At 42.8% G+C, this 23,039-nt stretch overlaps 1 protein-coding gene across 4 annotated transcripts in view; it reads left to right on the top strand.

Moving 5' to 3' along the window:
• CCDC91 (coiled-coil domain containing 91) overlaps positions 1-23,039 on the top strand; it is a 340,351-nt gene that overhangs the window by 205,584 nt on the left and 111,728 nt on the right. The window contains exon 12 of one of the 4 annotated variants that reach the window (XM_019544239.1): positions 22,052-22,613. The exons of the other annotated variants lie outside the window; for them this stretch is intronic. Within the exon in view, the coding sequence (XP_019399784.1) occupies positions 22,052-22,090 (39 nt within the window). The 3' untranslated portion in view covers positions 22,091-22,613. Of the gene's footprint in view, positions 1-22,051; positions 22,614-23,039 lie in introns of those variants that run through there. 4 annotated transcript variants of the gene reach the window in all.

The following is a 23,039-nucleotide window of genomic DNA, read 5'->3' as shown; positions in this document are numbered from 1 at the left end:
GCTCTACTCATAAAATAGAAGTTGATAAATTGGGAAACCATCTTTGGACTCGTAGCTGTGTCCGTTATTTGGAGAGAGCAACATCTGTTAAAAGTGAAATTGCGGGTTAGAGCTGAAGTAGATGATTTATGCAGTATGTTGTGGTTACAAATGTGAGTGTTGTCCATGTTCTTGCACATATTTCAGGCAGGCAGTTGTGGTGTTAAGTGTGGGCTAGTGAAATCCATGTTTGTAAGAATAGCCATCTTGTGGGGAGGTGGTTGATGGCTCAAGATCTTGTTGAGGAAATCTGGTGTCATGTAGAAAATTTACTCTGAGTGACAGGTGGTCTACAACATCACACCAATACTACTAACACATATAATTTGTATACTAACATAGCTTGCCTGAGTATAGGATTTCATAGCAGACCTATATTGTCATTTAAATTATTCCTTCCATAAGGTTTATTCTTTGAGTAGATACAGACCAAATTTAATTATCTTACAGTTGATGTGTGCAAAAGACAATGACCCTAAAATCAGTTCTGAAATGTCAGAACAAAAGCAATAAAAGCTATGTATGGTTCTGAACAGTTAAAGGTAAAAAAATAAAATAAAAATATGCTTCCTAGCAGAATGACAGCAGACATGATTTCATTACCTGCACTGTTTTCAGCCCTTCCTGATTCAAAATCATCACGTGCAAGCTTAATATTTATTACTCTGGTTTGTATCAAAGAATGAAACTGCTGAGTTTAATACAACAAAATGCTTAGAAGAAAAAGGGGAAAAGCCCAACTTCCATTGGTCATAAGTATTTATAAGTTATCCATGTGTAACTCTTCTGCCAGGCACTAGATGGCAGCAACAAAGGCCAGATTTATGTTTGGAGATTTTACACAAATTTTCTGTTTTGACCCTACCTAGGCACTTGGAAAATAAATTTTAACGGAGCGGTCCAAAGTGAACAATCTTTCCCACTCGCAAGCAATAGTAAGCTCTGAGTTCTCACAGATGTGGACAAAACCCCCCCCAGCACTTTATCAGAAGAGGAATTGCGTCAGTTTGACCTGGCTCCCTAGCATCTGTATAGCTCGCACGCTCCAGCAGGGCTTTTTTAGCACTAACAATCAGCTATTAGATAAAAGCACCAAAAAGCCCTGCTGAAGCACAAGCTGTACAGATGCTGGGTCAAAGTGACATGACTCCTCTTCTGGGCATGCATAACTCTTGGTCCGGGAGCACACCAAGATGAAAGGAAAGCAATTATTTAAAACCATAAATAGTTAAGTCTAACACAATCACTGTCAAACAACCTGTTTTGGGCTTGATGATATAACTTTAGTCTGGGAGTGGCTCTGCAGCTGTTTTTGGAGGAATTAGCTAATTGTGCCTGATTGGGTGTGATTGCAATGTGAGCAAGGAGGTTGGAGAGAAAGCCAACTCTTGCCAGAAGTCAGCAGCTAGGGAGCTATATAGGACCAGTGACCAGGACAGCAAACGTGAAAGTTTGAGGGAGAACTCACTGAGAAGTTGGCCAGGAAACTTTCCTTCCCATCCTTCACTATAAGATGCCTAGGTGGAAGCAAGTAAAGGAAGAAGAGCTTTTTCCCCCCAGAACGTAGCAGTAGCAGCAGCAGCAGCAGAAGGAGCTAGCAGTATATTCAAGAGGATGTTGCATTATCCAAACAACTGCCACTGTGAGCGCTTCCTTTGCTTATTTCTGTGTGGGTTTTGTCCAGGTACAGCCACTGACCACTGAGGCTTCCACCCAGGTTCTGAGCTGGCTTTTCAGGAACTGTGACCTGCATATCTCTGCCAGGGACAGGTAGCTGGAGGAGTGCTTGTGGTGTGAAGAGGTGCCCCCGGACTCTCTCAGGAACAGTTAAGAGAGCTGCAGGAGGAAGTGGATAGGCTCAGAAGCATCCCTGAATGTGAGGCCTTCATTGACTTAATGCACAATGAGACATAAAGCATCATGGAAGAGGGACAGCCAGAGAAGGCATTGTAAGTCACAAAAGACACAAATTGTCTGAAAGGTGAATCTGGCAGTTTGTCACCTCTGGCAACACATAGCACTCCTCTTGAAATTGCAGCTGTCCAGCTGGAGAATAGGTATGAAACCATTCCAGTGGTAGGGGAAGCCAAGCCATGTACCCCTAGGGGGGAGAGGCTCAAAACTCCTGCTACCAAGAGGAACTGATGGGTGGTAGTGGTTAGCAGTAGCCTTTTGCAGGGCACAGAGGCATCCATCTGCTGGTCTGACCTGTTGGCTCAGGAGTTCTGCTGACTGCCAGGAGCCTGCATCTGAGATGTCACAGAAAGGTTGCCCAAATGCTTTTGGTCCTCAGGCTACTATTTTATGCTGCCAGGGATGAACTTGAGCAGATCAAAAGTGACTACATGGCACTGGGTGCAAGTGTGAAGGGGACTGGGGCCTAAATACTGTTCTTATTAATCCTTCCAGTGAAGGATAAAGGCCTGGCTAGGAGCATACCCATCCTGGAGATCAGTGTAGCTGTATCAATGATGTCACCATCAGGGCTTTGTCACCTTCAACCACAGGGGCAGTGCCCCAGGCAGATGGATTTCTGAGAAGAGACAGGGTCCACTTGACAAAGATAGGGAAGAGTGTCTTCACATGCAGTGAGGAGCGCTTTAAAATTAGGTTCACTGGGGGATGAAGACAAAAACCCAAAAGCAAGTAAAGAGCCTGGTGAACTGGATAAAAACTTAGTAAGGAAAAGCAATAACTGAAACCTTAATAATGTTCTAAGGGAGAATATAGGACAGTCAGTTCGATACCTGAAATGTTTATATGTGAATGCAAGAAGTATGAAGAACAAACAGGAAGAATTGGAGGTCCTGGTATGAGCACAGAATTTTGATGTAATTGGGATTATGGAGATGTGGTGGGATAGTTCACGTGGCTTGATTACTGCTGCACAGGTATATAGTTTGTTCAGATAAGATAGGTACAGGGAAAAAAGGGAGAAAGTATTGCCATATATATAAAGGCCATGTAGTCTAACAAGCAATACACAATGAAAGGTAGGCCTGTTGAAAGTCTCTTGGTAAAGGTTAGAGAGGAAAGCAGCAGGGAAGATGTCACGGTGAGTGTTTACTAGAGGCCTTCACGCCAGGAAGAGGAGGTGGATGAGGCCTTTAAACAACTAATGGAAGTTTCAAGATTGCAATACTTGGTTCTCCTGGAGGATATTAATTTTGGAGATATCTGCTTGGAGGGAAACACAGCAATGCATAATCAGTCCAACCAGTTTTTGGAGTGTGTTGGGAATAACTTTTTGGTTCAGATGATAGAGAGGCCAGCTAGGGGAGAATCTAGTCTTGACTTACTGCTCACAAAAAGGGAGGAGTTGGTTGAGACTGTGAAGGTGGGAGATAACATGAGTTACAGTGGGCACATCTACACAAGACACTACATGTGCACATCATGGCAGAAACAGTACTAATATGCTACTACACAGTATTATTAGGCTACTATGCAGTAGCGTCATTAAAAAGGCAAGTGCCTGCGCTACTGTGCAGTAATGACTCTTACTGCACCTTGATTCAGTACTTGATTATACAAGTACTTAACTTAATGTGCCATAACTGCAGCACATTAATGAACACGTAGACACACCCAGTGACCTTGAAGTGATAGAATTCAAGATCCGAAGGGGGAAAAGGAAGGAGACTAGCAAAATAAGGACACTGGACTTCAGAAAAGCAAACTTTTGCAGCTGGAGGGAACTGGTGAGCAGGATCCCCTGGAAGACAAGTTGAGAAGAAAAGGAGTCCAGGGGCGGGTGTAGACGAAATGGGGGCCATAAATTGAAGAAGTGGGTTTTAAAAAACACTGCTTAACTTTTGGGCCAATTAAACCCCCATGTCATGCACACATCCCACTCATTTAAAGGCGCATTACATCACCAAGTTTCCTACACCAGCTGGAATTAATGCACAATATGCCATTGAGGCATGCAAATACCAACACCTTTAAAGCGGTGCAAAAGCACTTAGCCTGCTTTAAGGTGTCATGCACCCTTTTAAGGGTGCTGGAGTAAGCTAACCCAGTGCAACGGACAAATGGGAAATGCAACAGGAGACCAGCCTGGCTTGACAGCAATCTTTTCAAGTTGAAACTTAAAAAGGACTCCTATAACAAACAAAAACTTGCTCAAGCACTAGGGGAAAGTGTAAGACTATTGCACGGGCATGCAGGGAGAAAATTAGGAAGGCCAAGGCACAATCTGAAGTGCAGCTGGCGGGGAACAAAAAGAGGAATACAAAAAGATTCTACAAATATGTCAAAAGGAAAAGGAAAACCAGAGAAACCATAGGCCCCTTAAGGAATGGATGATTCAGTTCACTGGGCAGCAAAGATAGGGAAACAAACAGTTTGGAGTAGTAGAAGGACAGGTTAGGGATTACTTAGAAAAGCTAGATGCTTCCAAGTCAGCAGGGCTGAATGGGATGCAACCTAGGATACTGAATCAGTTGACTTAAAGTAATTTCAGAGCTATTGTCTATCCTTTCTGAAAGCTCGTGGAGGTTAAGTGAGGTCCCGAATGACTAAAAAAGGGGAAGCATATCTTTAAGAAAGGCAAGAAGCAGGATCTGCAGAACTGCAGACTAGCCAGTCTAACCTCTATATCTGGAAAGCTTATAGAGCAGGTCCTCAAGGAACCCACTGTGAAGCACCTGGAGGAGAACAAGGTGATCAGCAACAGCCAGCATGGATTCACCAAGAGCATGTCATGCCTGACCAACCTGACTTCTTTCTGTGATAAAGTGACAGGCTCTGTGGATGCAGGGAGAGCAGCAGATGTGAGATACCTTAACTTTAGCAAGACTTTTGACAATCTGTCTTACATTCTCATTAACAACCTAAAGAAATACAGACTAGTACATAAAGTACTTTAAGATAGTTACATACCTAGTTAGATCATTCTGTTTAATGAGTAGTCATCAGTGGCTCAATGTCTAGGTGGGAGCAGGCATCAATTGGGGCTCCCCAGGGGTCTGTCTTGGGTTCATTTCTGTTTAATATCTTCATTAATGATTTGGATGTTAGGATTAAGTTCATGCTTTGGAGATTTGTGGACATTACCAAGTTGGGTGGAGTTGTAGATACTGTGGAGAGTAGGGCTAAGATGCAGAATGACTTGGATAGATGAGAAAAATGGTCCTCGATCAGTCAGATTAGATTTATCAAGGACAAGGGCAAAGGCCTGCACTGGGGACAGAATACTTATATGCACAGATACACACCGAGGAACGATTGGCTAGGCTGCAGTGCTGCAAAGACGGACATGGGGATTACAGTAGACCAAAGGCTGAACGTGAGCCAGCGTATGCTCTTGTTGCCAAAAAAAGCCAACAGCATACTGGGTTGTATTACCAGGAGTGTCACTTGGAAATCAAGGAACATGATTCTTCTGCTCTGCTCAGCGCTTCTAAGGCCTCACCTGGAACCCTGAGCCTCACACCTCAAGAAGGATGTGGACGAAAACCAATGCAGAGCAAAAAAATTATTAGAGGCCTGGAAGGCAAGGTTATAAGGAAAGGCTGAAAGAACTAGGGTTATATAAGAGAAGAGAAAATTGAGATTTGATAACACTTCAAATATTAGAAAGGTTATTATAGAGATCTTGGAGATGGACTTTTCTCTTTGGCGGTAGGAGACAGAACTAGAAGTGGTCTCAAGCTGTAGCAAGGGAAATTTAGGTTGGAGATTAGGAGGAACTTTCTGTCTTTGAGAGTGGTCAAGCATTGCAACAGGCCACCTAGAGATGTAGTGAAATCTCTGTCGTTAGAAGTGTTTAAGAGTCGGACACTTGGCTGGGTTGGTTTAGTCAGGAATGCTCCTGCCTTGAGCAGGGACTGGATTAGAGGTCCCTTTCAGCCCTACTTTCCTATGATCCTAAATCCAGGGGAGCTATTACTTGGGCCAGTATGCTGGGAAGGGAGAGTCATCAAGGGCTGCTTTCCAGGGACTCTACCACCTACACCAGACAAAAGTGGCAAGTAATGGGTAGGTCCATCCCCTTCCTTCCCCCTGGGGGTACCTACCTCTCCTTGCTGAGGATTGCTGCTCCACTCTGGAGGCTTAATTGACTGTGACAGCCAAAATGGCAAGTTCTGGGTAGGGAGGCATGCACCAGAGTTCACTGGTGCTCCTTGCCACCTGACAGGAGTCATTGTCACACTGCCACTTTGAATTGCTGGTTGATGGCTTCTCCACAACTTTCCATATTTATCTGTCTATAATCTGTACCATTCTGGACAGGAGGGACTGTAGACATAAAACCTGGCCCACCTGGGCCATTTACATTACAGTTTATCCACAAACAGTAAAACAAGTATGATTGCCCCCAGCTCTCCAAGTACACATAAAAAATGAGGCTATGCAGGAGTACACAAAGTTATCGTTACAGAACATATATAACCTAAACACAGTTACATAGCTATTCTGCATCTCCATTGCTTCCTATTAAATAATGTATCAAATGTCTTAATGGTTTAAGTCCTCCTCAAAATTTAACATGGAATTGATCCATGATAGAGTGTTGCCTCTCTCACTGTGATTTTGATGTTTCTGATGGCTGCATTCCCATGGAACTATAGATAGGTCAATCTCAAGACTGTTTAAAAAACTGGAGCTAGAATAGAGCAGGAGATGGCCTGTGATTTTAGCCTTCATGCTACAAAAAAAGAGGAATATCATTGATAAAGTCCATTTTTTGCCTTAGCTTTCCTAAATTAAAACCAGAATAGTCTGTGTTGAGAGGTGCAGATGTCTGTAAATTATTTTCATAATTATAGAATTTGCCTGTATCATGTTGATGGACAGGGATCCTGGTTTTCCCTGATAAAAAAACAAAACAAAACAAAAACATATTCTCTAATAAAACCCCCAAATCCGTTATTAAAGTGAAAGGCCCCCCACAACTCCCTCCCCACCCCCAGCTCCACTCATGCCTCTACTACCCACACACAGCCCCCGGCCCTGCTCGTGGCCTTCACTCCCTTGCCCACCATAACATTTCCCAGCCCTGCTGGTGTCCCTCGCCCCCCACCACAGCCCCTACTCCCCCAACCCTGGTGGAGGGGGCCTCCAGCTGCCAGGACTATGGAGCCAGAGACCCAGGTCCACAGCCCCCTGCTTCTAGCAGAAGGCGGTGGCTGCTGCAGTGGAGCAGAGCCCAGCTCACTTCCTGATCACCCTAGATCTGTGTGGGATGTGCTGCCTGCTGTGGGCTTGGGCTCCTGCCCTGCAGAGGTCCTGAGGGAGGGCAGCAGATTGGAGGGTGTGACCTGGCACTGCAGGGCAAAGCGATGCCACACAGAAAAGCTGCTTGCTGTTGCGAGCTCCACACTGCCCTGCCTGGCAGTATGTACCCTGCACACAGAGCTGCAATGAGGGGCACAACCCTACGCTGCCACCCCTGCTGCTGCCACATGTGCAGGGGACATGTTGCCAGGGCAGTGTGGAGCTAATAGCAGCAAGCAACTTTCCTGTAGGGCCCTGCTCTGCAGCACCGGGTCGCACACACGCAGGGCCCCCAGGAAAGAGCAGCAGGATGGGAGCCCGAGCTCACCCCACCCCACGCACAGACCTGGAGGGCACAGGTCCCCTCTGCTCCCTAGGAGTATGTGCAGCCTCCCCCTCCTCCCCCCCCCACCGAGCAGGGCACCTAGGGCCCCGTCCGGCTCGCCATTGGGACCCTGCAGCCATGCATTGTGGCCCCAGGCCCCAAGCCCCACACACTGCTCATCTGGGCAGCAGCCCCAGCTTCAGCCCTGTCCAACTCCTTCCCTCCCTGTGGGGCCCTCAGTCCTCCTGCAAGAGGTGCTCTCCAGGCTGCCTAGCAGTCATGTGCATGTATATGCATATGGTGCCCCCTGCCTGGCCAGTCTCCTCCTGCTGCCCCAGCCCCTTGCAGGCTGGAACTCTGCCAGCCTGCAGAGAGCTCTTTGCAATAGTGCAAAATCCATGGGTTTCTCTGCTAAAATGAGAAATCCTCATCTTACTTCAGCAAGGGGGGAAATACTCATTTTACTCCATTTTTCTGTGGGAAACAGAAAACCTGGATCTCTGGTGATGGGATATGATATGAAAAAATAGAAATAAATATATAGAGGCAGGAAAAATATTTTTTATCATGCTGTAATTTAATATGGAAAAACTCACTTTTGAATAACAAGTAACAGAAATTAAGCATATCAGGAAAGAAAGCAAAAGATTTCTACCATAGCACCATAGTTTGTAAGAAGGGAACAATAATCTGAGAAAGAACTGTTGTAGCTTCTCCTACATAAAAGGTGGGGACAGGCAGGGAGTGAGTGAGGTTGGCATGGAAGCATGATTTTCACAGTGATCATTGAATCAGCATGAAAAGTTAGAGACTTTTCTTAAAACTGGAAAGCATCCAGGGAGAATCAAAATCTACCTAGAAATTCAGGAGGACTGAAAAAAAAGTTGGTCTGTTACAATGTTAGCTCAGAGCAGTGAGAGAGAAGGGCACAGACATGCATGCAGTCATGTGTGTGCACGCATGCGCGCGCACACACACACACACACACACACACAGTCCACAATTAATCAGAAAGCCAAGAAGACCGTGCTATTGGAAAGATACTGTAGGCTAACCATGGTAAACAAAAAAATTATTGTAAAAATCCCCAGAATGGAAAAAAACCTCCATTAATGTTATGTGAATTCTATCTGAGAAACTGTATAAATGCATGACACGTACTAGCAAAACAGAGGAAATAGAATACCAGCAAAGAAAAGAATGTTGATATAATAGGTATTTTTTAAAACAGGGTTGAGTAGTCTGAAAATCTATGGGATACTGTAATACCTCATTAACTACAACAGAAACGTATGGTATATGGGGGGGGGGGTAGCACTGTGTGGTACCTGTAGTGTTTCATAAAATGTAGTGGGATAAAAATTGAAATGCTGAAAATTTGAAACTGTAGGGCTACCAAACCTCCTTTTTCCCCCTGTGACAGGAGTATCAATATTGGAGCCTTTCTGGGAGTGGCTCTGCCCTCCTGTAATGGGCCAACTGCCTGCTTACTGGCCTGCCATGCCTTGATCTTATTTGATTAGAAGATGGTTGTAATCAGCGGGAGGCTGCCCATTTTTCCACACCCCGGTGACAGGGGGCACTACTTGTGGCTCCTTTTCCTCCCCTACACTGCAGCCCAAGTCTCACAGATGGAGTTGACGTGGTTTGACCTGGGCCTTGTTGTTTTCTGGCCCTCCTCTTTACTTCCGGGGCTCCTCACTGCCCCCTCTCTCGCTCGCTCTGGGGCTCCTCGCTGCCCCCTAGCTCGGGGCTCCCTGCCGCCCCCTCTCGCTCCAGGACTCCCGGGCTGGGGCCAATGCACCCCCTAACAATGCTGTGCCCTCTCCGGCGCCAGGGGGCCTCACGCTACTGTGGAGCTCCTAGGAGGCCTCCTCCACCCCTAATAGCCTCGCCCGGTCCTCTGGTCAAAACAGTAAACATAAAACATAAAGCCCCTGGGCTACAACCTAAAAACTAGACCGTCCGGTCAAACAAAAATCTACTCCCTACTAGAGAGCAAGGGAGCGGGGGAAGAAGGGCTCCACCAACCTCAGCAGTAACCAGGGGATGCTCTCATGGCCAGAGTCCTCCCCTCTGTCTGTCCAAGCTGATTCCCTACTCCCACGGCTGCTGGAGAGGGACTGGCCTCCTACCTGGGCTTAAGAAGGGATAAGCCCTGCCCCTTCCTGGTCAGCTGGTTTTACCAGTTGCCCCAGCAACCAGCACCTGTGCAGCCCTGGTGATTGGCAGCTGAGCCTCCCCCTTTCTGCCACTAGGGGTCTCCCCAGAGCAGTCTCTGCTCTCAGGCGCAGGGCACCTGAGTGCACTGCGACACCGCCCTTCCTAAAAAATTAAGTTACATTAGATTGTCGTAGTGGATTTTAAATCAGAAAACAATAAGGTAGATTTGGATCCATCTAATTTTGTTTTTAATAGGAAACTGGAGATTCTGTTGTTCAGGAAGTTTAAAAAGTATTACTTTGAAAGTATATGAAACAGTATAAGTGAAAGAATCCAAATGAAGCTGGAAAAGCTCAGAGATTCATTTAAACACTGAAAAGCAGTGTTAGTCTATTGATGCTTACCTGTCCACACTTTTAAGTTTCATAGAAGTAAATGAGATTTGCAATCTAATTCTGCTAACTCAGTGACTCATCTTATCTCCTAAACAGATTGTGTAAAAGATCCATAAATGTGATGCAGATTTATACGGTTGTAGGGTAATATTGTGCAGAAATTTATTTCACAGTACTGAGAATTGTTTTTAATTACTTTTTGTGTTTTTAACAAGGTATAAAGTCTGAACAAAGCTCACTTTTCAGTCTAAAAGATTTATTTGATTGATTTGAAGATTTATTTGTTTGATAACCTTATCTGATAATATAGCTGTGTGAACAGTGTGCATATGGTAACTTACCAACAGTCTGGTAAATTGGTTGGTGGTAACCAACATAATTTGGTGGCCAGACCCAAAATCCTAAATTACAGTAAATGTTTCTAATAGTTTAGTAAACTATTATAATGTGTTTTCAGATGATAGAGCATCTGTCTCTCAAACGTGCATATCGCACGTACCTGTTTTTCTAAGAAATCATCAAAGTAACATCAGTGTTGCTTGTTCATGTTCATGAAACTGTTGACAGTTTTGGAAACTTAATGTCTTCACTTGGGGAACTGAGGTTTTTCTACTAAACTGGAAATATTGTTCCTAGAAATCTCATCACTGACAGGGATAAACAAAGTATATTACATTATCAAGGGAATGTTGGGATTTTTTTAGAATGGTATCTCAAGAGGATGTAAGGTATTAGTACATCCAACAGACTGTTTGTTTCCTTTCAGCAGGGTATGCTGGCATTTTCAATTTTCAGACATATGTTATCCAGGTGGATATTGAGTTTTATAAGAGACCTGTTTTATTCAAAAGAGGGGCTCTATATCCTTTTTATTTTTGGAATGTAACTAGGGAGAAGAAGCTCTACTTCCTAAAGTAAGTAAGTAAAGTTTTTATTTGTGATAATGTGACTGCACAGTGGTCTCATAGTCTTTTTACCACACATTGAAAAGTCATTATAAGTAAGGAACTTGCATGCTTAGCAGGCTAGATGTATGCTGGCATAACTTCAGTGTTTTTGTTCTATTTTTGGAATATTGCATTTCACAGGGGCAACTTCCATGCAGAGAGGGTTTACTGTATCTCTGGGAGTTGCCGAGACAGAGGATACTGTCTAAAGGAAGGAAGGTTTTCTTTTCCTGCTATTTTTATCAAAAAATATATTTTGCAACTCAAAAGGGACACTGTCTTCTGTAGATGCCATAGGACCAACAGTAGATAATACTGGTTGAAACTGAAGCCCTAATGACACAATTCAAGTATGTAGTGAACTGGAAAGAGAGACTACTCCCTCCAGTTCAAGAAGAACCCTCTATGTCTGGCAGAGGTTTACCTACTCTCCTGTTCCTTTAAGCCTTGAGAATTCATGAAAAAAAGAATGGGGACATAGGATGAGGCTATTATCCATTGCAGTTTGTTTAAAATAAAGTGTGCGCAACAGCCTAGTAGCAGAGTCTTTGGTAATACAAATACAGTAACACCAGATTTGTAAATTTAGAAACCTTTGTTATATGAGTAAGGTGGAAAAGTTTAATCTCAGCAATTAAGACTTGAAAAACACAAGGTGAAGCATTTGAGAACAATTTGTATAGCAACGAAAGATATTGGTTCAGAAGATGGAAACCGGTAGCAGAAGGTGAAGCCCGGAAAAGTCAAGTTCATATCATAGGTTAGGGTTAGTAGCCTTCCTGGCTGGCATAACTTCAGTGTTTTTGTTCTGTTTTTGGAATATTGCGTTTCTCAGTGACAACTTCCATGCAGAGAGGGTTTAATATATCTTTGGAAGTTGTCTCTGTATGGGCTTGTTCAATGCACAGCAAACTAGTGGACACCCAACTGCATCCTACAATGCATCTTCTGTCAGGCACGGTACGCCCCTCTCCACTCCAGTGGTTACTAGTACTCAGTAACATGGCTCCCCCTCATCTCCACTGCACAAATGCTGAAGTAAACTTACTAGTCAGGCTCCATGAGAATCCTATGCTGCCAGTGCACTGGGGCATATTCCACTCACCAGTAGCTCAGCTCCCCTCAAAATGCCCAATTTGGTCCACCCTTTCAAAATCCTCCGACTTTTCCTTGCTCAGCAGTATGAAGAATGGTCACCACAAGCACCAATCAGTCACCACATCATCTTTGATACTGCAGTTAGTCTACCAGGGTTTAACTGGCCATGCCATTATTGGGCACTTCTCAACTGTTTTCAAACTGGACAGGGTCACTGTGCCTCAAACCTATACCAGTGGGGCCTTTGCAATGACAACAAATGCCCTCATGGATAAGTCCATACCATGTCCCACTTTGTTGACTCATGTCCGTTTACAGTGCTACCTGGTAGCCTTCAGACTGTTCACACTGGTGGTAACATCACCTTAAAATGGCTGAAACTATGCCAAAACTGTATATGCCAAATGAATAAGTAGCCTTCCCAGACAGTTAGAGACAAAGGACCTCCTCCTCTCCTTTTTTGAAAGTTAACATTAACTTTAAAGTATTTTGGATAATCTGCATTTTGCCTTGTCAGTTAAAGGGAAAGAAAGTCTCAATCTGCTACAAGTACATTCTTTACAGCAAATATGGACTAGAAATGTTTTGATGTCTGCAAATAATAAGCTTTCATTTATTAAAAGAACCAGCATAAAATCTGCTTCCTTTTGGACGTGAACAAAAGGACCAAAGCAACAAGATCATACCAACTGGGAATGGATTTCAGGAAAACTGAGGCTGCTGTGCTTCATTCAGCCAAGCCACAAGTGAGATATACTGAGATATACAAAGAAAAAATATTTTTGGAAGACAAATTTAGCAAAAAAAATGTATAGAAAAAATGTGACCTTCCCAGTATGCTCTACCCAGTCAGTCTCTGAGCAATCAGGACAATTGAATATGTTCATGCTCTGGAGGATTCATGTGGTGTTGTTCTTTGCAGAACTATGCTTTATAATTTATTACTTTGGAAAGTCTCAAGGAATTTTATTGGTGAGGCAGTAAATGTCTTAATAGTTGAAACAAGCTTGATTAATTATAAATTCTTAAGATGGCACTCCTTGTACTGTAAAATATGTTAATGTTTTTCCATCAGTTTATGAATACCTGCGTTATATTGTTTCTCCAAAAGTAAAAACTTAAATGGCTAAGACACACAGTACTTAATCCTGAAAAATGAGTGTCTGCCTTCCTGCTGTGATATTAAAAAATTCTTGGTATTTATATTCATGTGCTTAGGGGAACGCTTTTGATGGACTTGGCTAGATCAACTTTGGACTGAATCTCTGGAAGACTCTACACCCAAACCTATGGAAGTGAATGAGGGATATATAGTAAAATGTATAAGGAACTGGCCATGAATGGAAAGAACTGAGTTTTTTCTTTTTTGTAAATTTTTGGCTATTTTTGGAATAGTAAGTCTGTCATACTTTTTGTTGTTGCCCTTCTTGCCTTTCTTTTTTATGTCCTTGTCACAAGGTATTTAGCAGAATTCACAGCAACCTGACAGGCAGCACCGTGAGTGCTTCTGCTATGGCCTGTGACTTTGTGGCCTCTAGGCTGTCAACTGTGTAGCATATGGTGCCTGTACCACCCCTGCTTCTCAAAGGATCTTGTTGCCCTGAATGAGATAAAGTTGAAAAACTGAATAATTAAAAAGGTTGTCTGGAAACTAAATAAATTAATTTTAATCTCATTTATGACCATGATAATAGCCTTTTCTTACTCCCAAATTATAAATAGGTCTGGTTCAACTTTCTGTAAGCATTTGCTCTTGTTTCAGATCAATAGGTCTGTATAGGAGTTCTAAGGAAGCTACATGAGAGAGGGGAAAATGTGGGTGGGTTATTCCTCTTCTGTTTTCATTGCCAGTTGTAAGTGCTGTAACAGATAGCTCACCATGAATTGCTTCTGCAGACCCCAACCCATGGGAGTTTTTTCATTGGCACCACAGATCCAAGAATCATCTAGGAGTCAACATATATGTGGTCCAGGTACATGCCTTCTCACAGGTCCTGACATTGATGTGAATTTCACACTGTGAAACCACTTAAGTCCCCCATCACTTCCTTCCCTTTTGTTGTGGGCTGCTGTTCCGAGACATCCTTGATTCTTTCAATACAAATTTCTCATCTGTTCTCCTCTAATCCCTATGCTTCCCTCAGTGATCCCATTGCCTCTCTCAACCTTCCTCACACCCACATTCAGCCCTTCCATTACTTTTCTACATAACCTCTCAGTCTCCTATGGCTCTTGCCTCCCTCAACATAAGCAGGTATGAGTCCTATCTTTAAAAAAAGCAAAGCAAAACGAAGCAAAAAAACCCAGTTGCCTCTTTAACTGCTGCCCCATTTCTCTTTCATCTCTAAAATCATTGAATCATTGTTTACATTTCTTCAAGCTGCATCCTAAAACCTTTCCAATCTGTTCCTGTCTTCTGGCAGAGCTGAAATCTCAACACCAGTACTCATCCTCTATGACTTGTCAGCTGATTCAACATACAGTTGACCATGTTCTTCTCTTGAAATCTTGCCAGCCATTAACATTGGGGTCTTCACTAGTTTCTAACCACTGATTGTCTGTTTAGCTTGTCTTTAGGAGAATCTTTTTTTTATTTAGGATTCAAGGGAAGACCTTGTCTTTTAGAGAATTCTTTTAATCCTTCCTTTATATTTAGTTGTGGGGTGGAGAAGGGTCTTTCAAATCTCTTTCACTGATTTCCTTTTCCCTGCATGCACTATTTTGGGCAGTATCATCCACAAACACAGATTCAACTATCATCTCTATGTGGGTGTTTCAAAGGTCCATTTCTCTTCTTGAGACTTTTCTTTTTCTGACTAAGCAGCCATCTTGTGTTGTTTCTTTGCCATTTCTTTGGATGCCTAACTGTCAGTTCAGCATGTCTACAGTTGTGCTTTTCATCTTCCATCTCTGACCTCTTCTGCTTCTTCTTTTCTCTGTCTTTGTGGACAGCATTGCTCTACTGCCTGTCTCTTAGACCACAGACAGGTGTTACGTTTATAGTGAGCAATACACACTTGTGGCACTGCAGAAAGTGAGTATCCAGGAGGCATTCAGTCAATTTCTTGTGGAAAAACACTGGGAGTTCCATGAAGAAATGTCTTTACAACAGCAACGTCTTGTCAGAGCAACAATTTCCAGCAGCACATTCAACATCTGTCCAGTTGTACAGACTATGCCACAGGGCATGGTCCCCCAGCATCTCAGGAGTCTATGCTTCTCACTCCTCACGTTCCATTCCAGGGAGTCTGTCTGGCATCCTGAAGTCTAGTGCCTCAGGGAGGCAGAGCCAAGCTCACAAATTACAATCTGGTCACACTGCTCAGCTGTTCTTTGTGGACAAGGTAAAATCTTTCCTGCCTAAGGAACAGGGTAGGGATCCACCTCCCAGATTCTCCTGCCATGCCTGGGTGAGTGTGGTTTTCCAGGCAGCCAGCTAATTGATGCTTTCTTCTGCACTCGGGTGTCCTAGGGAATGTCTACCCCTGCCAAGCGTTCTGGGATCTCTGCGCACTGGGTTCCTAGATGTGAAATGCCAGTAGGGGACAGGGTCTTGTCATGTTTTGTGGCACTTGGTATGACCAGGCATTTGAATTCCTGAACGTGTTTTCCTTGCCAGGTTTCATGGCACAACATTTTTCCAGAAATTCTTAGTGCTGGAAATGAGCATCTATCCATACCCTTAGGCCCACAATCTGGGTTTCTTTTTTAAGCAAACACCCTCACTTGGTCTTAATATTCAGGCTATATCTATATCTTTTCCAATTCTTTCAGCATAATATTGTTAAGAAATGTTTTTCCTGTCAAATCATAATGCTAAACCTCTCAGCCATGCTCTTGTCATCTTGCATCCTGTGCACTGCAACAAACTGTTCTCTGGCCTTGTCTAATGTGATCTCTCCCCCTTCGTATGCATCCCAAATGCTGTTGTGCAAATCATTTTTCTGGTCTTTCCATTCTACTCTCTCCCCCTCTTGTAATGTATAAAGCATAAGATATTCCCTTCAATTCCAAGACTCTGAACATCCTATCCCTACCCTATTTATCAGAGGTCATGCTAAACCAGGTTATCAGATTCTGTCTATAGTTAGCCCACGATTCCAAGATCTAACTTCTTAATTTTTCAAATGAGGAAATACAGTTTCTACCATACTGCCTGTCACTCTTGGATGGACTTCCTTGTAAACATCCACAAGCTTAACTCGGTATTCTTCAAAATGGAATGCAGTGGCAGAGTGGTTCAGGTGTCTTGCTGTGGCTCCAGAGACATGACAGCAAGCACTGCTGGATTTATGCCAAAGGCATATAGCAAAGGCATCTGTATAGATTGATATGATTCTCAGTGCATGACACGATATGGATTTTTAAAAAGGCAAATAAACCAAAGAATATTTCCCAGTCAACCCAGTTTTAAATCGGTACATAACCATTCAGACTAGGCAGTCAAAGTTAGCTGGGGACATAAAACTAGTCACATCACATCACACCAGACAGACTGTAGTTGAATAGGATCTTAAGCTTAAGAGGACCATTTACTTGTCATGAGTCCTTCAAAACTCTCCTTTTCCACAATACCTAAAAAGCCTTGAAATTTTTATGTTTTCATACTGATCAGTATTGCCTAATTTTATTGTAGATCCTAGTTTGCGTTGGTCTTTATCCATCTGTTTTCTTTTGTCTTACATTTAAGTTTTAAGCTCCATAAGTCTGTTTTTCTTTTCTGTTTCTACATTGTCCAGCTCTGGTCCTCATCCACAGTTAGGCTGCCTGGATATTATACACATAATAATTAGTAATTTATTAGCTATGATAGGTGGGGGGTTTTTAATTCTGTCTTTATTGTTTATTAAAAAACAGCCCTAAATATATCTTAGTGATGAGCTTGCACCATTGTGGAGTTATGGTTTGTGTCCATCAGCATCTGGATTCAGAAAGTTCTGATTTTAAGCATAATGTTTACTAGCAAAGTAAGATGTTGCTGATATGCCACCATTCATTGTTTAAAGTGGCCCCTCAAGGGACGTTTCTAGTTTCTGCTGGCTGTATGACATTAGCACACTTTGAGTGGGAGTGTTTACTGAAATGCCTGCTCATGCGGGATGCTTTGAGAGTTTATCCACATTTTATTAAACTACAGCTAAACTAGATTAAACTGGCTCAATCCAGCATTTGTTAACTGCTCATCTGTCTCCCATTAAAGCGCCTTTTCAGAGGTGATTCACAATTGAGAACGAAAATTAAGTCACTTGTAATGGGAATGCCCAGTTTATTGTTCAAAGAATGCAGAAGAGGAAAAAAAGGGATAGATCACATTAGACAACTAAGACATTTGATCAGTATCCCAGATGTAGGACTCAATATGCTTCCCATCAAGTTGAATGCAGTTTTACTATTGACTTCAGTGGTAGCACACTTAGGCTTCTAATGTGATGCCCTTTGCATAGGGAGGGAAAAATACCCTCAGACACCTTGCTTTCCCTGTTTGCAAAATAAACAAGGACAAATCCTGAGATACCTGCCTCCAGTCAAACAATCATGGAGGTCAGTGGCAGTTTTATGTGAGAAAGAACTACATTAAATGTGGCCAAACACCACAGAATGTAACACTAAATTATTAGTTTTAGGTGACTAGGTACAGCAATGATGAGGACCACAGAAATCCTGCTAAATAAATCATTCAAAAATAAATATTGATGACCTTGCCAACATCAGGAACTTTCAAGCTTATATATGCTTATAAGTACCTGATATAGTGTACTTGTTTCTCTATATATTTCTATTGAGATACCTAGTTATAGTTTTAAGTACCTAATTTTAGACAGCCTCCTGCAAGTACCATCCATGTGCCAAGTCCACTTGGCAAAAATATTTGGAGGTCATTCTTAGCAGTTACTCTTCAGCTGTGGAACTCCTCCCTCCCCCTTGAGGCCCACTAGAGACCAAGCCTTGACATTTTTTGCAAGCACGGTAAGGCTTTCCTCTTTAGGCAGCGTATAGCAAACAAAGCTAGGCTGGGATATTGTTCAGGTGGTTTCTGTTTTTATGTTAATACTCTACTTCCTTTTAAAAATTGTTTTATTCTTCTGTTTTCTCACCTGTTTTATAAGTTATTTTGCTTTGTTATTGTAAGATACTGTGAACCTTTGTTAGGAAGGGATGGCATGCAAATCAAATAAATATATTCATAAATACAAACAACCCAAGTTACCTTAAATATGAACTGAAGAGTTGTACCACAGGCTACTTTAAGCATCTTGCATCTAATGAATTAAAATAGCAATGTTGACACTCTGTGTGTGTGTGTGTGTGTGTGTGTGTGTGCGCGCGCACGCACACGCACGCTTAGACACCACAGTACAGAAGAACTCGGAGTATCGGTAGGTCTACATGATGAAAAAGTAGTGGAAACATGTTTTTAAATAATTTTCAGCTTGACTTTTTTTTCTGCTTTCTCAAAAAAACTTACTGTGCTTAGTTTTAACAGAGATTCTTAGGAGTCCGTGGGTACTTTAAGGAACATATTGCATTTATTTGGTATTCTCTGAATTTGTGCAAGTAAGTGCATATATTACTGGCACTGGGTAGGAAGATGCCTGTCATTAGATCAGTTTATTTTTACTATACTGGTAAAGTCTGGAAAAAAACTACTCCGTTGCATACAGGTTTTAACCATGTCTGACCTTGGCAACAGTTTGCAATAGTTTACAACCACAAACATTATAATTTGAGGATTTACTTTTTTCTGCAGAACCACAGACATTTCAGTCAATGATTGCATTTCCTAGATAAAATTTGGTATTGTCACCTGATACCTTCAGAGAAATGCAAGGATTTTCCTGTAAAGCTGCAATACAATATTGTCTGTTGTTTTTAGATTACTGGCTAGTGTTATAGTAGGGCCTTTCTGTTTTTCTTTATATTATTTATGATCATCTATACAGTTATATAGATTGATTTGATTCTCAATGCACAACTGATGATTTGTTAAAACAGCAAATAAAACTGTTGCATTTTTTTTTTAATTTTTCATCATCCTTGTTATTTGTGTAATGCTAAGCAAGCGTTCTCTGAGACCCCAATGATCAGAAATTTTGCAACACTGCTTCCCTGTAAATGGGACTACCTTTATAACTGCACCTCCACCTTAGATTGAGACTACTAAAAGTTGCACTTCTTGTGTGCAATCTGTGGGGCCTTTCCAATTTTTAAAATAATTACCTGAATTCCAGAAGCACGTAAGGGCCTTAATAAAGACCCAGGTTCCCATTTAACTAGATACAGAATAGAGGAAAATTCTTAGCCTTTATGTAATTTATCTTCAATTATGTAGTTTAGGATTGTGATGGACTATGGGTTATATCATAATATTTCTGTTTTACCGGTGCATATGTTGTTATTATATTGTGTGCCCGAGTTCACCTGTAACATTTAAACAGAAGACAAAGAATAAGTTAGAGAGACAGTGAAACCAGAGTTGCTGGCCTGTATGACAGAAAACACATTCATCTACAACTACTTGTATAGCCATTTTGTTACTTCAGATGGGCTTGGTATTTGTCCTATGGGGGAGATGCCTGCAGGAGTTAAAAAGAGGAGACTAGGCCCCTGGCAGATGTTTCATTTATGGCATGATTAATGAGTTAAGCGTGCCATAATGGCATACATACAAGCAATTTGTGGTGCAATTAAATGGCATGCAAGCCAAAATGATGTTCTGCATCTAATGTGGAATGTATATCATGATTTAATTTCAACATGTGGCCTGTAGTGTGCAGGAGCTTGATAGTTAGAGTGGCTTTGAAGAAAGAGTAGTGGTTTCTGAGGCTCCCTCCAGATGTCAGTTTCCTCATGTGACTACAATCTTATGAATTTTTTCGTGGACTCCAAAAAATTGTGAATCCTGCCATACCACATAAGCATGGCAAGGTACTTGATTTTGGGGATCTGCCACAAAATTTGTCAGGTCCTAATTGTGTGACTGCCAGAACATGCACCTTCCTGTACATACCTATCCAAGCAGAGGGAGCTGGGGCTTAGGGAGCTTCTTGATACCCAGCTGCCCATGTCTGGTAGTGATGCAGCTAATTGTGTGCATGCTGGCAGAAGCTCCTCAATACATATCTGCACCTTAGTATATATTGTGCACCTTGAAATGGAGCTATAAATGATTAAACTAGAGGTGCTCAACCTTTTTGCCCAGCAGCCCATCCAGGGGCTGGGTCCAGCCAGCAGTCCTGATCCAGCACCCAGGGTGGGTGTGACAGGCACCATCGAACCATGCAGAGGAGAATGGTAGGCAGCCTGGCTCCAACTTGACTCCTCAAGGGAAGGGGGCTTAGCCTAGCCAGGGACGGTGGTGGGGGTTGGCTAAGTCCCAATCCAGATACAGGAGAAAAGGGGACTTGGCCCATACAGAGGGTGAGAAGGTGTGGCCAGTCCCATGGGGGAGAGGAGAGGGTATGGTTCAGTCCTGGTCCAAGTGGAAGGGGGAGAGCCGTGACCTGGACTTGGTGCAGCAAATGGGACAGGACCAGACCCCAATCTAGATACAGGGGGCATGGCACAGCCGTGTGTGGGAAAGAGGACATGACAAGACCCCAGTGTGGCCTTGTGGGGGGCTTAGGGTTTGTGGCCCAGCTCTGATCCAAAGGTAGAAGTGAAGGGGTATGGGCTGGCTCCAACTGGATGCATGGCACTTGGGGTTCAGGAATTTGGCAGGGGATAGGGTGGCCATATTCCTGAACCCCCTGCTGCCAAATTTCCTGACTCATGGGGAGCCCAATGGGCCAGATGTGATGGCTTCGTGGGCCAGTTTTGGCTTGCAGGCTAGAGGCTGAGCACCCCTGCATTAAACATGATGCATCTTTGTTGCTGATTTCCCAGTTGGATCACAGGAATATCTGGCACATTAACAGTAAACTGTGGGACACGTTTTTATTCTGCAACAACTATAATGTCCAGAGGAGGTCTGAGGGGTCAGAATAGAGCAGTACGTGATGGTGGAGAATAGAAGATGGCAAGAAGTTGCTTGTGAAAGAAAGGAAGCATTAGTATCATTGTTGAGACAGAAGAATTTAGGTAGACATGTGCAAGAAAAGGCAAGTATAAGGGAGCTTGATTTTGTATAGACTTAAAGGTATGACACGTGTGTTGATTATTTCATGTGGAGAGTAGTTCATGATTGCTTTGGGATCTTTCTCAAGATATCTTCTTGGGAACACCTGCAAGTACATATACAACGTATTTGGCCAAGGTTGAGGTCAAAGATGCCTCCATATCTCTGAGCTGTCCATCACATGCTCTCTATTCTGGAGACTGCTAAGCCATTCTGTCCTGCACATTGAGCCACAGCTTCCAGTATAGTGCAACTCTTACAGCATACAGCAGTGGGGTTACAATGGCACCAAAAAAGAAGGTGAAGCAGTAGAACCTTGGTCAGATGTATACCAGCTGAGTTTGATTTATGACCCTTAGCTACCTAAATTATTCAAAAGTGACCTCTGGAAATGAGAATACAACCCAGACCTTATGTTCACAAGCAACACCATCGCTGGGCTAAGGAATAACATGGTATTGGACTCTATTGCACAATTCTCAACGTCAACCAATTGGCATTCAAATCAAAGCACAGTAAAACCTATAACAGTGCCATTTCTCCAATGTTTCAACCTTGAAAAGGCAAAGTGAAAAGACTTTTCAGAATACTTTGATGCCACAGTTAAAACTATCAAAATACTGCCTGAGAACTATGACAAATTCATAAAAGCTGTGCAGAAATCTGCAAAGACGAACATCCCGCAAGGATGCCATATGAATTAATTGCCACATTAATTAATCCAAATTGATTGTTTTTTATGCCCCAGGCCTCACTCCACAAACCACTGGCATATACGAAGACTTAAGGCAATAGTGTGAACTAGACCCTTTTTCCACAAACACCATCATTACAGGCAGGGAGCTCATGTTAGCCATCTCAGAAGAACACAGGAATTCCTGACAGTTCCTGACTGAGTCAAATGATATGACAAATAATGGTAAAAAGGGATGGGCGACAATACATGAAGTAAGTGACAACCCATGAAAGCTAGATCAACATTATAACGTTGCTGCTCATCAAATTCCTCACCAGATGCTTCTCAGCAGAAATAGCCCCAAACCAAAAAACCCCCTCAGACTCGAAAGGTACACATACCCTAAAGACGTGGGTTTTACAAGCCCCTTTTTAATTATTAGAGTTGAATGCTGGTATTAAATGCACTGAAGACTAGGAAACCAGCCTGCATTGACACCATACACAATAAATCAAGCCATTTTGAACTGCAGACTCAAGAATGGCTCTTCTGCCTGTACAACTTCTGCATAGCCAGTCAAAAAAATCCAAAAATATGGTGACATGCTCAGGTAGTGTCACTTGTAAAACCAGGGAAATATCCATCTGACCCAACAAGCTTTAGACCTGTCTCTCTGCTATGCCATACATACAGATTCTACAAATAACTGATATTGAACTAGCTTGTCCTATATGTGGATAAATACCTAATCCCTGAACAGGGATACTTTTGCCCTAGAAAATCAACAAGGAGCCAGCTGCTCGATCAAACTCAACATAGTGGGCAGAGTGCAAGAGGGCCCTGTGAGAGGTGGGCAGCATGAGTGAGTGTAAGTGCATGAGGCCAACAAAGGACTGAGTTTGCTCTAGCCTCAGACTGAAGAGTAATAATATTCTGGAGGCCTACAAAGCATGGAGGATGGGATATACCTCCAAGGAGGATTATTCTGCACTGGTCCAGTCCTGCAGGGAGCAAACCAGGAAAGCCAAGGCTGCAACTGAATTCCAACTAGCTTCAAGCA

Source organism: Crocodylus porosus, unplaced genomic scaffold, assembly GCF_001723895.1.
Source record: "Crocodylus porosus isolate Cpor-Errol unplaced genomic scaffold, CroPor_comp1, whole genome shotgun sequence".
Lineage (NCBI taxonomy): Eukaryota > Metazoa > Chordata > Crocodylia > Crocodylidae > Crocodylus > Crocodylus porosus.
The sequence above is the reverse complement of the archived record's forward strand: the minus strand, read 5'-3'. Positions and strand labels throughout refer to the sequence as shown.